Genomic DNA, 15,928 nt, shown 5'->3' with positions numbered 1-15,928 from the left:
GAATCCCACCATACCTTCTCCGCTATGCAATCTGGTTTCAGAGCTGGTCATGGGTGCACCTCAGCCACGCTCAAGGTCATAAACGATATCTTAACCGCCATCGATAGGAAACAATACTGTGCAGCCGTATTCATTGACCTGGCCAAGGCTTTTGACTCTGTCAATCACCACATCCTCATCGGCAGACTCGACAGCCTTGGTTTCTCTAATGATTGCCTCGCCTGGTTCACCAACTACTTCTCTGATCGAGTTCAGTGTGTCAAATCAAGGCGAAGGGCTGTATTTATCATCTTATTGCACTGGGAAGTTGTTTGTATTTTAAGAAATGCAATGCTATGCTCTTCGTTCATTTGTTGGCATGAGTTAACGCCTCGAGTCCCATGCCATCATATAGTTTTAGTGCTTCCAACATTTTATAAGAAGGCTGAGATTGTTTTTGACTGCTTACTGTGTTCATTATTGAAGAATGTTGAGCATTAACCTGCATATTGAGTTGGATTATAAGCCTAAATGGTAGGCTACAAGCAGCAGGCATGGATGTGGTTGATGGGAAAGTGAACCATAATGGAAGAATTAGTATTCTATCCAAATTGCAAATACAATGCCGCCTCACTGTGGCGAGATTGTTGTTGCACATTGTGTTGAAGAGAATGTATGAACCCTAATTTCATGAATAACTAGGCCTAGAAAAGTTCAGTCCCGCCACAGTTCTGGCACGTACATGAAGGCAGGCAGCATTGTAAGCACAATACATGAACGCAAGACACTGATGAACACATACACACACGCAAGAAATGTTGTGCGGTACCTTTGACAGGGGTGATGTACACAGGGCAAGGTTTGACCTCATGGGGTACCAGTGACCGGGACAACTTCTCTCTGTCAAAGAATGAGTAGTCCAGCTTCAGGGGCACTGGGGGGAACACCTGTGTGGTGGAGGAAGCACAAATCAAACATTGAAATAATGAACCATCTCCAACTCACTAATTWACGTCTGCTGCATGGAGCTGGAGTGGATTAGGAACCAAATGGAAACAAACAGGCCTTAACGGGAAGTGACCTACCTGAAACCCYTTTGTTAGGGTTTGCACCGATGAATACACCCCTGTTGAGATGTGTCAATGGGGAGGGGGGTCTAGGTAGGGTACAGTAGCTAGGGGGGTTACCTGGGTGTAGCGCAGGGCTGGGTGGGCCCCCTGCACTGAAGTGATGGACAAGGGAAGCCCCTCCAGCCTCCACAGCTTCCTGCTTAGATCATCATATGACTGAACCACCTTCAGACTCTCCTCCTCACCAGTACTGCACACCTGGCGAACACACACACACACAGAGCTTTAACAGGTTTCAGATGTCAACGTTTGTATGGAGGGGGTCATCAACCCACACAGTAAGATGCACTACTACAGAAAACTCMGAACTACCTCGTGCCCCACTTTGATGACATCATCCAGCATCCCTCCAATGTATCTCACACAGGATTCTGGTATATCTGCATGACTGAGGAGAAGAGAAAGGAGCCTCTCTTAAACCKGCTTCTAACAGAACTTCCCATACAACCAACACAACATCATACAAGGAAAAGATGGTGGAGAGTTGTCAGAGGCATTTTGATGAACAGCTCAGCCTACTCCTTCCTTCTAGTCTTGGAGAGGGTTTATTWATTTCACCTTTATTTAACCAGGTAGGCCAGCTGAGAACAAGTTCTCATTTACAACTGCAACCTGGCCAAGATAAAGCAAACCAGTGCTACAAAACACAGAGTTACACATGGGATAAACAAACGTACAGTCAATTACACAATAGAAAAATCTATATACAGTGTGTGCAAATTTAGTAAGATTAAGGAGGTAAGGCAATAAATAGGCCATAGTGGCGAAATCCGTGTTTAATTGCTAAATTGTAATTAAACACTGGAGTGATAGATGTGCAAGTAGAGATACTGGGGTGCAAAGGAGAAGAAAAAAAAAAATAACTATGGGGATGAGGTAGTTGGGTGGGCTATTTACAGATGGGCTGTGTACAGGGGCAATGATCAGAAAGCTGCTCTGACAGCTGGTGCTTAAAGTTAGTGAGGGAGAAGGAAATCTCCAGCTTCAGTGATTCTTGCAATTCGTTCCAGTCATTGGCAGCAGAGAACTGGAAGGAAAGGCGGCCAAAGGAGATGTTGGCTTTGGGGATGACCAGTGAAATATACCTGCTGGAGCGCGTGCTATGGGTGGGTGCTGCTATGGTGACCAGTGAGCTGAGACAAGGCGTCGCTTTACCTAGCAAAGACTTATAGATGACCTGGAGCCAGTGGATTAGGCGACGAATATGAAGCAAGGGCCAGCCAACGAGAGAATACAGGTCGCAGTGGTCGGTAGTATATGGGGCTTTGGTGACAAAACGGATGGCACTGTGATAGACTGCATCCAATTTGTTGAGTAGAGTGTTGCAGGCTATTTTGTAAATTACATCGCCGAAGTCAAGGATCGGTAGAATAGTCAGTTTTACGAAGATATGTTTGGCAGCATGAGTGAAGGAGGCATTGTTGCGAAATAGGAAGCTGATTCTGGATTTAACTGGATTGGAGATGCTTAATTTGAGTCTGGAAGGAGAATTTACAGTCTAACCAGGCACCTAGGTATTTGTAGTTGTCCACATATTCTAAGTCAGAACCGTCCAGGGTAGTGATGCTAGATGGGCGGGGGCAGCGATCGGTTGAAGAGCATGCATTTAGTTTTACTTGTATTTAAGAGCAGTTGGAGGCTACGGAAGGAGAGTTGTATGGCATTGAAGCTCGTCGAGGTTTGTTAACAGTCTCCAAAGACGGGCCAGAAGAATACAGAAYGGTGTCGTCTGCGTAGAGGTGGATCAGAAAATCACCAGCAGCAAGAGCGACATCATTGAAGTATACAGAGAAAAGAGCCGGCCCGAGAACTGAACCTTGTGGCACCCCCATAGAGACTGCCAGAGGTCCGGACAACAGGCCCTCCCATTTGACACACTGAGCTCTGAGAAGTAGTTGGTGAACCAGGCGAGGCAGTCATTTGAGAAACCAAGGATGTTGAGTCTACAGATCAGAATGCGGTGATTGACAGAGTCGAAAGCCTTGGCCAGGTCGATGAAGACGGCTGCACAGTACTGTCTTTTATCGATGGCGGTTATGATAGAGTTTAGGACCTTGAGCGTGGCTGAGGTGCAGCCATGACCAGCTCGGAAACCAGATTGCATAGCGGAGAAGGTACGGTGGGATTCTAAATGGTTGGTGATCTGTTCGTTAACTTGGCTTTCGAAGACCTTAGAAAGGCAGGGTAGGATGGATATAGGTCTGTAACAGTTTGGGTCTAGAGTGTCTCCCCCTTTGAAGAGGGGGATGACCGCAGCAGCTTTCCAGTCTTTAGGGATCTCAGACAATACGAAAGAGAGGTTGAACAGACTAGTAATAGGGGTTGCAACAATTGCGGCGGATCATTTTAGAAAGAGGGTCCAGATTGTCTAGCCCAGCTGATTTGTAGGGATCCAGATTTTGCTCTTTCAGAACATCAGCTATCTGGATTTGGGTGAAGGAGAAATGGGGGAGGCTTGGGCAAGTTGCTGTGGGGGGTGCAGAGCTGTTTACCGGGGTAGGGGTAGCCAGGTGGAAGTATGGCCAGCCGTATAAAAATGCTTATTGATTCTCGATTATCGTAGATTTATCAGTGGTGACAGTGTTTCCTAGCTTCAGTGCAATGGGCAGCTGGGAGGAGGTGCTCTTATTCTCCATGGACTTTAGTGTCCCAGAACTTTTGTAGTTTGTGCTACAGGATGCCAATTTCTGTTTGAAAAAGCTAGCCTTTGCTTTCCTAACTGCCTGTGTATATTGGTTCCTGACTTCCCTGAAAAGTTGCATATCGCGGGGGCTATTCAATGCTAATGCAGTACGCCACAGGATGTTTTTAAGCTGGTCAAGGGCAGTCAGGCCTGGAGTGAACCRAGGGCTATATCTGTTCTTAGTTCTAAATTTTTTGAAAGGGACATGCTTATTTACGATGGTGAGGAAAGCACTTTTAAAGAATAACCAAGCATCCTCTACTGACGGAATGAGGTCAATATCCTTCCAGGATACCCGGGCCAGGCCGATTAGAAAGGCCTGCTCGCTGAATTGTTTTAGGGAGCATTTGACAGTGATGAGGGGTGGTTGTTTGACCGCGGACCCATAACGCACGCAGGCAACGATCACTGAGATCCTGGTTGAAGACAGCGGAGGTGTATTTAGAGGGCAGGTTGGTCAGGATGATATCTATGAGGGTGCCCGTGTTTACAGATTTAGGGTTGTACCTGGTAGGTTCCTTGATAATTTGTGTGAGATTGAGGCCATATAGCTTAGATCAGGGGTGTCAAAGTCAAATGGAGGAGGGCAAATAAAATTTTGCTACACAAGCCCGAGGGCCGGACTGTTCGATGTGTTATTGAAAAATTTTTAAATGACGCATATGTCTAGGTGACCTAATTGAACCTCACTGAAAACCTAACAAATATATTCCATATGATCAGATAAATAAAGCAATATTTTCTTATGGCTCTGTCAGTAATTTTTAATTTTCAACAGACACAAAAGACAAATTTCCTTTTATAAAAATCCCCATAACATGAACATTAAATGAAAGAAACCGGTATTCAAGGCACCATCAGTAGCCTATATTTTCTATTTTAGCAAAAGTGGGCTATTTTACTTCAAAGAAAAAAAATAATAGCAATTTTCTATCATCCACTTCAACTGAAATATTTTTAAAATATAATTGGATTGAAATACAATAAAATAAGTGCAAAAATCTATTAATCAAAACAACACTTTGTTAAGGAGAAGTAACATGCAGTGAAAACAAATATTAAACTTTAACTTTTAAACTTGAACTGAGTAAAAACTCTAAATATGTGATTGCACAGTATGTTCACTTGTTTGAGGTTGAAGGTGATACTTGGTGGTGTCCCATCTTTTCCACAAGTTATCAATGTTCGGGGTAAGGCTCTGAGCTGAGGAAATCCTCAGAATTGAGTGGAGGTGTTCAGCAGTAAGTCGACTTCTGTGTGATGTTTTGTTCAGGTTCATCAAAGAAAAAGTTGTTCAACAGGTATGTGCTGCGCCAACATAGACAACGTTTGAGCAGCCTGGATGCGCAGCTGGGGCATTGTTCGGGGAGGAAACGGCGAACTCGCAGCACCCCTGCCGCATATTTTGCCCTCAGTGCATCATTGCATTGGAGGTCAATCAACTCCATTTGGAGGTTGGTGGTGAGCTTTCCACGTCAACAGCAAAATGGTTACCGAGCAGTTCCAACTGCTTTTTTTTGTGCTTCAAAGTCAGCAAATCGGCGTCGAAAGTCAGCGGCAAGCATACCTATTTTATCAGCCAACTGTGGCGCTCGGGAACGCACTGGTAGGAGCTTCTCTTTCATGGCTGGCAGCTGGGAAAGTGGCTCAAATTTTCTTTCCGCATCTGCGTTCCCACAGAGTCAGTTTGGTTTTTAAATGCCTTCACTGTACTGTACATATCAGAGATGACATGACCCCGACCCTGCAAGCTGCAAGTTCATTGCATTCAGATGACTCGTAATGTCACACAGAAAAGCCATTTCACACAGAAACATTTCGTCTCGAGTTTTTGTGTTGTGTCTTTCCTTTGCTGTCGCAAAGAACAGAACAAATCTCCTCACGAAGCTCGAAACATCTTTGAAGCACCTTCCCTGGCTTAGCAATCGCACCTCTGTGGTGATAAGGCAATCACCATGCTCCGTTTCTAACTCCGTCAGAATGCTTGAACTGCGGTGATTCAAACCTTGGCTCTGATAAATTAACTGTGCGCGTGATGATGCTCATTACATGCTCCATTTTCAAGGCTTTACGCAACGCTTCCTGGTGTATGATACATGATAAGCTGTCAGCCTCACCTGTCGCGTTTTCCTCTTGCATCTTTTCCCTATCTTCGCCACAGTCCGCTCCTCGTGTCCACACATCGCAGGTGCTCCGTCGGTTGTCAAACCACGAGTTTTTCCCAAGGCAGCTTCATCTCATTTACACATCTTGACACCTCTTCATACAAATCATGCCGCGTAGTTGTGGCATGCATAGGACGTTAAAGCCAAAAACTCCTCTGTCACGCTTAGGCTGGAGTCCACTCCGCGGATGAAAATTGACAACTGGGCAATGTCAGAAATGTCGGTGCTCTTCATCACAGCCAAGGAATATGCAATGAAATCTTTTCCCTTTTTCACAAGCTGCTCTTTTAGATTGATGGACAACTGGTCTACCTCTCTCGGCATGGTGTTTCTGCTCAGACTCACATTTAAAAAGAGTTGCCTTTTTCTGGGCAAACTTCGTCACAAAACCTTTATCATGCAGTTTTTGATGAAATCCCCCTCCGTAAATGGCCGGGCTGATTTAGCGATCTCTTTCTGCCAAAATAAAACTGGCCTTGACAGCAGCCTGGCCTTGTGATTTGGCTTTTTTGAACAGAGCCTGTCGAGATTTGAGGCCTCGTTTTAATTCCTCTGCTTTTGTAGCCTTTGTTCCATGTCCATATTCTTGTTTTTGTCCGCGTGTTTCGTTTCATAATGTCGTCTCAGATTATACTCTTTCAGTACCCGCACACTTTCTCCACACAGAAGACACACGGTTTTCCAGCTACCTCCGTGAACATATACTCCGACTCCCACCTTGTTTGAAACCCCCGGTTCTCAGTGTCACCTTCGTTTTGCCATTTTTGATGGGTATCTGAAAGTTAATTTTACTGTGATGCTGACGACTGCTGTGCAATAAATATTGAAATGAAGCAGCTTACTGCTCGGTGCGTACCGTTGCATTGTGGGAAATGTAGTATTGTGCGTGTAAAAGATCTGCGGGCTGCCGGCTTGCTGCGGTCTGCGGGCGGTTCTAATAATAATCAAGATCATCCAGGGCCGTAAAAAACCTTCTCGCGGGCCGGATGTGGCCCGCGGGTTCCTTGATTGGACATATGTGGCTTAGATTGTAGGACGTGTTAAGCATATCCCAGTTTAGGTCACTAACAGTAGGAACTCAATTAATTCACATATCGTGTCCAGGGCACAGCTGGGGGCTGAGGGGGTCTATAACAAGCGGCAACAGTGAGACTTGTTTCTGGAAAAGGTGGATTTTTAAAAGTAGAGCTCGAACTGTTTGGGCACAGACCTAGATAGCATGACAGAACTCTGCAGGCTAACTCCACCCCTTTGGCAGTTCCATCTGGACAGAAAACGTTGTAGTTGGGGATGGACATTTCTGAATTTTTGGTGGTCTTCCTAAGCCAGGATTCAGACACGGCTAGGACATCAGGGTTGGTGGAGTGTGCTAAGCAGTGAATAAAACAAACTTAGGGAGGAGGTACAATGTACAGACATTGGTATGGTAGGATGTGAGTACAGTGGAGGTAAACCTAGGCATTGAGTGACGATGAGGTTTCGTCTCTGGAGGCACCAGTTAAGCCAGGCGAGGTATCCGCATGTGTGTAGGGTGGGACAAAAGAGCTCAGTGGGGAGAAGAAGTATTTGATAACCTGCAAAATCGGCAGTGTTTCCTACTTACAAAGCATGTAGAGGTCTGTAATTTGTATCATAGGTACACTTCAACTGTGAGACACGGAATCTAAAACAAAAATCCAGAAAATCACATTGTATGATTTTTAAGTTATTCATTTGCATTTTATTGCATGACATAAGTATTTGATACATCAGAAAAGCAGAACTTAATATTTGGTACAGAAACCTTTGTTTGCAATTACAGAGATCATACGTTTCCTGTAGTTCTTGACCAGGTTTGCACACACTGCAGCAGGGATTTGGCACTCATCCATACAGACCTTCTCCAGATCTTTCAGGTTTCAGGGACTTTCAGCTCCCTCCAAAGATTGTCTATTGGGTTCAGGTCTGGAGACTGGCTAGGCCACTCCAGGACCTTGAGATGCTTCTTACGGAGCCACTCCTTAGTTGCCCTCGCTGTGTGTTTCGGGTCGTTGTCATGCTGGAAGACCCAGCCACGACCCATCTTCAATGCTCTTACTGAGGGAAGGAGGTTGTTGGCCAAGATCTCGTGATACATGGCCCCATCCATCCTCCCCTCAATACGGTGCAGTCGTCCTGTCCCCTTTGCAGAAAAGCATCCCCAAAGAATGATGTTTCTCCTCCATGCTTCACGGTTGGGATGGTGTTCTTGGGGTTGTACTCATCTTCTTCTTCCTCCAAACACGGCGAGTGGAGTTTAGATCAAAAGGCTCTATTTTTGTCTCATCAGACCACATGACCTTCTCCCATTCCTCCTCTGGATCATTCAGAGGGTCATTGGCAAACTTCAGACGGGCCTGGACATGCGCTGGCTTGAGCAGGGGGACCTTGCGTGCGCTGCAGGATTTTAATCCATGACGGCGTAGTGTGTTACTAATGGTTTTCTTTGAGACTGTGGTCCCAGCTCTCTTCAGGTCATTGACCAGGTCCTGCCTGTGTAGTTCTGGGCTGATCCCTCACCTTCCTCTGATCATTGATGCCCCACAAGGTGAGATCTTGCATGGAGCCCCAGACCGGGGTGATTGACCGTCATCTTCAACTTCTTCCATTTTCTAATAATTGCGCCAACAGTTGTTGCCTTCTCACAAGCTGCTTGCCTATTGTCCTGTAGCCCATCCCAGCCTTGTGCAGGTCTACAATTGTATCCCTGATGTCCTTACACAGCTCTCTGGTCTTGGCCATTGTGGAGAGGTTGGAGTCTGTTTGATTGAGTGTGTGGACAGGTGTCTTTTATACAGGTAACGAGTTCAAACAGGTGCAGTTAATATGGGTAATGAGTGGAGAACAGGAGGGCTTCTTAAAGAAAAACTAACAGGTCTGTGAGAGCCAGAATTCTTACCGGTTGGTAGGTGATCAAATACTTATGTCATGCAATAAAATGCAAATTAATTACTTAAAAATCATACATGTGATTTTCTGGATTTGTAGATTCCGTGTCTCACAGTTGAAGTGTACCTATGATAAAAATTACAGACCTCTACATGCTTTGTAAGTAGGAAAACCTGCAAATCGGCAGTGTATCAAATACTCTGTTCTCCCCACTGTATCTAAGGCATTTTGAGTGGGAAATAAAACAATAAGAAATAGCTGAGACAGCAGTAGACAAGGCATATTGACATTGGAGAGGAATAAAGCAATCACAGGTGTTGATCAGGAGAGCTAAGACAACAACGGGTAAATGGAGATTAATGGGCAGAGCGGGTCAGTTAGGTACATACAGGACCTGAGTTCGAGGCTGGGGCCGACAGGGAAACAAAAGGGTTGTGATCCCAAACTGGATGCAGTCTATCACAGTGCCATCCGTTTTGTCACCAAAGCCCCATATACCACCCACACTGCGACCTGTATGCTCTCGTCGGCTGGCCCTCGCTACATATTCGTCGCCAGACTCTCTGGCTCCAGGTCATCTATAAGTCTTTGCTAGGTAAAGCGGCGCCTTGTCTCAGCTCACCGGTCACCATAACACCCACCCGTAGCATGCGCTCCAGCAGGCATCTCTCACTGGTCATCCCCAAAGCCACCACCTACTTTGGCTGCCTTTCCTTCCAGTTCTCTGCTGCCAAAGACTGGAACAAATTGCAAGTTGGAGACTTCTATCTCCCTCAATAACTTTAAGCATCAGCTATCTGAGCAGCTAACCGATCACTGCAGCTGTACACAGCCCATCTGTAAAAAGCCCGTCCAATCTACCTACCTCATCCCCATATTGTTTTTATTTACTTTTTTGCACACCAGTATTTCTACTTGCACATCATCATCTGCACATCTATCACTCCAGTGTTAATTTGCTAAGTTGTAATTACTTCACTACTATGGCCTATTTATTGCCTTACCTCCTCACGCCATTTGCACACACTGTATATAGACTTTCTATTGTGTTATTCCATGTGTAACTCTGTTGTTGTTTGTGTCGCACTGCTTTGCTTTATCTTGGCCAGGTTGCAGTTGTAAATGAGAACTTGTTCTCAACTGGCTTACCTGGTTAAATAAAGGTGAAATAAAATGTTTTTAAATTAAACCCACTGATACAGGGTCAGATCTTTATCCATCCCCAAAATGGTTATGGTTAGGATTGGAGGTAGGATGATCTGATTCTAGATCTGTGCTTAGGAGTGGTGAGGAACATACAGCTGCAGCAGGTGTGTGATGAGCTGGCGTGGGACCAGTCTCTTCTGACAGGTGGTCTCTCCATCCCACACCACAGCCTCTGTGATGTCACCGTCCTGGAACCGACGCAGCTCAGAGCGAGACCCCCACAGCTGCCTGAACTCCTCAGCCTGCACAAACACACACAGCAGTGAGAATGACACACAACTGGATGACACATTTGAAAACATGGTATTGAGTGTTAACACAGAAACACAAAGAGAGAAAGAGACACAGACCTTGGGACTATCGGCTGGGGGTCCTCTCTCCAGTACAGAGGCCGCCTGTTCTGGGTTGAGCAGCAGGCCAAAGGACAGGGGTGGCTGGGCGCTGTGCTTCGGAGCATCACTCTCCACCGGCCACTGCCATAGCAAACATACACTGTTACACACACACCAACCAGACTACCCATTAGGAATGTTATCAAGTAAACAGTTCTCTCTAAACGTACTGGACCAGTCCGTCCCAGTCAACAGACCAGAATTACACACACAACCTGTCTCAACCACACACACATTTTTTAAAGTGAAACACAGGAACACAAACCATTCAGTACTATTTAACATACGGAATTCAAAGAAAGCATGAGAATGCTCACCTCAGGGTCAGGGGTCAGTGAGTGGGTGAGGAGGCGGACCCTTTGGCCCAGTCCTCGTTGCAGGAGGGAGAGGATAAAGGGGAGTGCGGTGAGGACGTAGTCTCCACTGTGGTCCATGAGTTCACTGAGGAGGTTGAGTTTCTTACAGCAGGACTGCAGCTTGACCAGCTCACACAGCCTGATGACAGAGACACACAGGAGAGGAGAAGAAACAGAATAGGGGGGGGGGGTCAAAGTTAATACAAGAGGAGAGAACAATAAATGTGTGTGTGCTAGCGTGTGTGTCTAAACAAGGCCTTACTGGAAGACATGGTCACTGGTCCTGATCATGGGTTTGGGGGTCATGAGTAGGGCATGGAATCCATCCACGGTGGGGTCGTCCCAAAACTGCAGCGACAGAGAAGCCTCATGCTGCACCTGAGAGCCAAACAAGCTACAGTCAACCAATCAGAGGGCATGTTACTGCCATCCAGCCAATCTCAAGGCACCTTGCCACAGGGCACTCACCTGTTTGTAGGTGCAGGCTGTCATGTCAGCACACATGTTGAGGTGTCCAGAGGGGTCGACAAAAACAACCTGGAAAGCAGTGTGGAACTCGGCGAGAGAGGGCTGACGGAGGGAACGAAAGAAAACAAGGGGGAGAAGAACATGTGATTATGATCCATAATGGAGAAAATAGAAAAGCACTCCTATCACTAAAGAAAAATGACCCCCCAAAAACTAGCTTCTTGTATTTGTTTCATTAGTCCATTGTTGATATTGTCCCAAAATGTTTTGCATGTCAGAAATCGAGTTTAAGAGATACAATTCAAAATACAGAAATACAGCCGGTATGATGCATTTTGCATCATATGAACCTTATACAACTTGAAAACTTGATTGCTGACATGAAAAACATTTTGGGACTATATCAACAAAGGACTAACGGGGGGAAAAATGTCAAAAGATTTTGGGTGGCATTTTCCTTTAAAGTCATTTGGACTAGTCCTGCCTCACCGCTGTTGAATCTGGGCCTTTGGCTAGGGTAATTCCATTCTCTGTCAGGTCGTTGAAAGCTGAGATCGAAAAGAAAGCGATCACAATGAGACCGTCTCTAAACAGAGTAGTGATGAGACCAACACCAAACACAATAACACCAGGTATGGTATTTATGGTACATGCAATGTTACTCCAACGGTAGGAGTAGACAGACAGGTAGGAGATGAGACCTCATGCATCTTACCCAGGAAATGCAGGCTGTTGCGGAGCAGCTGGTAGGCTGTCATGGTGTTGCTGACTCTGTGGCAGGAGAGGAGGTAGGCCAGCAGCATGGAGCCCAGGAATCCACTGAAACACCCAACGCCCTGGGGGAAGAGAGAGTGTAGTTTAAGCGCTGGGTTCATTCAGCCTGGTAAAACTCTTGATAGAGAGGGAGCGGGTGGTGGTGCAGGGGCCCATACCTGGTCCAGCTCCCTCTGTCTGAGCCACACTTTGAGCAGGGCCACTCCCTCTGCAAAGGCGGCACACTGGGAGCTCACAGCGGTCAGGAACTGCAGGTGGGCCCTGGGGAGCATGTCCCCAAGAACAGAGCTGTTGTAGTGGGGAGTGGGCGGCTCACTCGTCGCTGCCCAAAATTACAGACAGAAAAGGAATGGATGAGAAGTTAGACTTAAGTCTGATTTAAAGGTGAAGAATCTCTCCAATGCACAGCTGTAATTCAGGTTAGTGTACCATCTCCCTCAACAAGGAACACTCATCCCGTTTAACAATCGGTTTCCATTAACATCCTAAATCAGAAGAGACCTGTATTTTAGGAAACAATATATCGAAGCTGCTTGGTTTGAGTTGAGGCCCTCACCTGGCTGAGAGCTCCCCAGGCCAGTATACCAGTCGGTGCGGATGTTGTTCCTCTGGGGGTGGAAGCGGCTGGGCTTGAAGAAGCCCGGTGGAGGGCAGGCGTGGAGTCGCAAGGTGAAGCTGGAGGAGTCTTTGCCTGGAAAAGGGGCCATTTCATTTAATCATTATTGACAAACACAAAACAATACATTGTGAAACGGTACATGAACAGGTACTGAATAGGTGCTTGCCGACAACCATATGGGTGGCATGCTAAATCCAACCAAGCTTGGCTTTGAGTTAAGGAAAACTTTGAAAAAAGGTTTAAGCTCTACAAGACTTGGCCTTAGAATGAACCAACCGTTCAATCAATGAAATGTATTCATAAAGCCCTTTTTACATCAGCCGATGTCACAAAGTGCTATACAGAAAACCAGCCTAAAACCCCAAACAGCAAGCAATGCAGATGTAGAAGCACTGTTGCTGTCCCACCCTTCTGTGACAGATGCTAGGTACCTGGAGGGGAGAGCAACAGGATAGGACGGAGGCGGTTGCCATGGAGACATGAGTACCGCATGGCCCCGATGGCGGGAGAGGCGGCAAGATGTTGTGCCAGTCCTGCCAGGTAAATCGCCCTCTTCCGTGGGTACCTCTGGTTTAGGGCATCTTTAGGGTGCAGGACATCCTGAAGATAATACATGAATGGCGTTATTTCTGTTGTCTGACCAAATGTTGACTCTTATTGTTCAGAGTGAACAGTGTGGCGTTACGTACAGCAGGAATAGCGACTGCCAGATCAACAGAAATGCCTGGTTTGGTGCAGGTGCCCAGTGGGTAGCTGCCCATGATGGTAACAGATATGGGTGGTGCCATGTGAAACTTGCCCTTGGCTGCCTTTGGCACCAAGACAAAGGGGACCTTCACCCCTCCTGACAACCATGACAAGTCACTTAGCTGGGGAAAGAGCAAGAGAGAGATCAATGGCAACAATGGCAAACATTTTGGAGATCATTGAGGTCAGACCAAATACAACAAGTACCCATTATTTCTAATCCCCTGGAACCACAGTATCACTGACATACCTCCATTTCAGAAGTCTGTGGTACAGTCTGGAGCTGCTCAGTGACACTCTGGACAAAAGAATCAATCAGCTGCTTCCTGCGCTCACTCAGGGAAACCTCCTTCAGCAGCTCCTCCATCTGTTGGCATTGGCAGGGAGACAGAGGGAGATTAACAAATGTATATGTATATGCATGCATGGGACCATTGAGACTGCTGTCATGTTGCTAAGTGGCCGTGTGGTATCCCCTTCATCAGAAATACTGGAATGTAGGCGTGTGTGTGTGTGTACACACACAAACACACAATGTCAATGTTCTTAAACGATTGATTTGTGAATTAACCACCGACCTCCACCCATACCTAACCCCCATATCACCTGCATCTTGAGCAGGCTGCAGTGGAAGAGGCTCTCGGCCTCCTTGAGCTGGTTTAGTTCATCTGCGGTGGGAGGTTTGTAGAGGTCACCGCGCGACAACTTCACGGGACGGGGGAACCCGTCCTGGACCACCTCGGGCTTACCCCTTTTGGCCCTGGTCGGGCCCTCATCTTCCTCATCGTGTGAAGACTCTGATTGCGCCATCTTTGAAACGTGAGAAACATGTGTAACGTCAACACACATATCAGAATATGTTGTRGTGCGAGATCTAGCCAGTAAGCTAACTAGCATCAAGTTGGCTGCATGGTGGATATAAAAGGCATGGGCTAGCTATAGTTGGCTMGATACATTGGACTAGCTACAGAAACTCGTCATAACTCAAATTCCGATAAACTTTCAAATACTATAGCTCGCTAACTACTAACGTTTTATGTAATACTAAGCAAATAGATATAGTCTCCGCTAGCTAATGTTAACATTACGTTAGCCACACATGAAGTGTTACAGTACACATGTAATTTGCGATGCTAACGTTAGCTGGCAGCTAGTTACTAGTACTAGTCGTCATTGCCTCATGCTAAAATGAAAAAGTACACACTATATAATGTAAGTTACCTGCTCCTCGGCTGTTGCTTTCATCTTTTATTTATTCACTGGTTGTTCAACAGGCAATCGTTTTAATCCCATGCATATGACAACTTTTAGTTGTCGGCACAATTCTCACGTGTGGACAGGATCAGTCAGACGCTAGCGCTTTACGACGCACAACTGTGTGTTACGATTGGCTCATTTCCGTGTAACTCCGCCCATCGAACTCAAGATGCGTTGCATGAGCATTTGCGGAAGGATGCAGAGGAAGAGAGGCCCAACTGGGTGGAAAACCTTTCTCCCTCCAGCAGGTGGCGTTTTCCCCCCGTTGTTTCGCCAACCAAGCAGGGAGTTTTTGTATGGTCGATTAGGGTCAAATTTGGTCAACAAAAAATGTATGGCGTATCTGCTACGTGAGGTTTATTTAATCGAAAAGAAGTTTCGTAATGCTTAAGTTATGAGTGTACTGATATAAGACAAGTGCAACTTTGAGAAAAAAAACACTATATTGGAGTTGTCTCGAGATCAAATTGTATTTGTTACATGCGCCGAATACAACAAGTGTAGACCTTACAGTGAAATGCCTACTTACAAGCCCTTAACCAACAATGCAGTTTTAAGAAAAATACCTAAAAAAATAAGAAATAAAAGTAACAAATAATKAAAGAGCAGCAGTAAAATAACAATAGCGAGGCTATATACAGGTGGTACCGGTACAGAGTCTATGGCTTGGGGTAGAAGCTGTTTAGAAGCCTCTTGGACCCAGACTTGGCGCTCTGGTACCGCTTTCTGTGCGGTAGCAAAGAAAACAGTCTATGACTAGGGTGGCTGAAGTCTTTGACAATTTTTAGGGCTGTCCTCAGACACCGCCTGGTATAGAGGTCCTGGATGGCAGGAAGCTTGGCCCTGGTGATGTACTGGGCCGTACGCACTACCCTCTGTAATGCCTTGCGGTCAGAGGCCGAGCAGTTACTATACCAGGCAGTGATGCAACCCGTCAGGATGCTCTCGATGGTGCAGCTGTAGAACTTTTTGAAGATCAGATGGCGATGTATATTCATGTCATGAGGCTAGTAGCATAGCATCTCTCCATTGAACACAGGAATTTGATGTCAATAACCCTCATCGAATATTCAAAAAGGGATTACAATAATATGTATCCAATCCAAAGAAAGGATAGGCGGGAGCTAGACAGCCCGCCTTGCCTGTGTGGACAACGACTCCCATTGTTAGGGCGGAGAAACGTATCTTGTCAGTATATCCATAATCTTTGGTTGATGCGACCCAGTATTTACAGGTGCTTTAGTG

General features: G+C 46.1%; 1 protein-coding gene across 1 annotated transcript in view; it reads right to left on the bottom strand.

Moving 5' to 3' along the window:
* nol6 (nucleolar protein 6 (RNA-associated)) overlaps window positions 1-14,803 on the bottom strand; it is a 30,577-nt gene extending 15,774 nt beyond the window's left edge. Inside the window, exons 1-17 of the mRNA XM_024001900.2 lie at window positions 14,648-14,803; window positions 14,033-14,236; window positions 13,677-13,793; window positions 13,369-13,548; window positions 13,111-13,279; window positions 12,617-12,751; window positions 12,219-12,382; window positions 12,002-12,122; window positions 11,776-11,834; window positions 11,287-11,388; window positions 11,081-11,196; window positions 10,780-10,957; window positions 10,421-10,543; window positions 10,164-10,312; window positions 1,422-1,497; window positions 1,167-1,307; window positions 809-926 (exon numbers count right to left, since the gene is read on the bottom strand). Coding sequence (XP_023857668.1) covers window positions 809-926; window positions 1,167-1,307; window positions 1,422-1,497; window positions 10,164-10,312; window positions 10,421-10,543; window positions 10,780-10,957; window positions 11,081-11,196; window positions 11,287-11,388; window positions 11,776-11,834; window positions 12,002-12,122; window positions 12,219-12,382; window positions 12,617-12,751; window positions 13,111-13,279; window positions 13,369-13,548; window positions 13,677-13,793; window positions 14,033-14,236; window positions 14,648-14,671 — 2,176 coding nt within the window. The 5' untranslated portion in view covers window positions 14,672-14,803. The remainder of the gene's footprint in view (window positions 1-808; window positions 927-1,166; window positions 1,308-1,421; window positions 1,498-10,163; window positions 10,313-10,420; window positions 10,544-10,779; window positions 10,958-11,080; window positions 11,197-11,286; window positions 11,389-11,775; window positions 11,835-12,001; window positions 12,123-12,218; window positions 12,383-12,616; window positions 12,752-13,110; window positions 13,280-13,368; window positions 13,549-13,676; window positions 13,794-14,032; window positions 14,237-14,647) is intronic.
* Between the last annotated feature and the right edge of the window lie 1,125 nt (window positions 14,804-15,928).

Source organism: Salvelinus sp. IW2-2015, linkage group LG15 (genome assembly GCF_002910315.2).
Source record: "Salvelinus sp. IW2-2015 linkage group LG15, ASM291031v2, whole genome shotgun sequence".
Lineage (NCBI taxonomy): Eukaryota > Metazoa > Chordata > Actinopteri > Salmoniformes > Salmonidae > Salvelinus > Salvelinus sp. IW2-2015.
The sequence above is the reverse complement of the archived record's forward strand: the minus strand, read 5'-3'. Positions and strand labels throughout refer to the sequence as shown.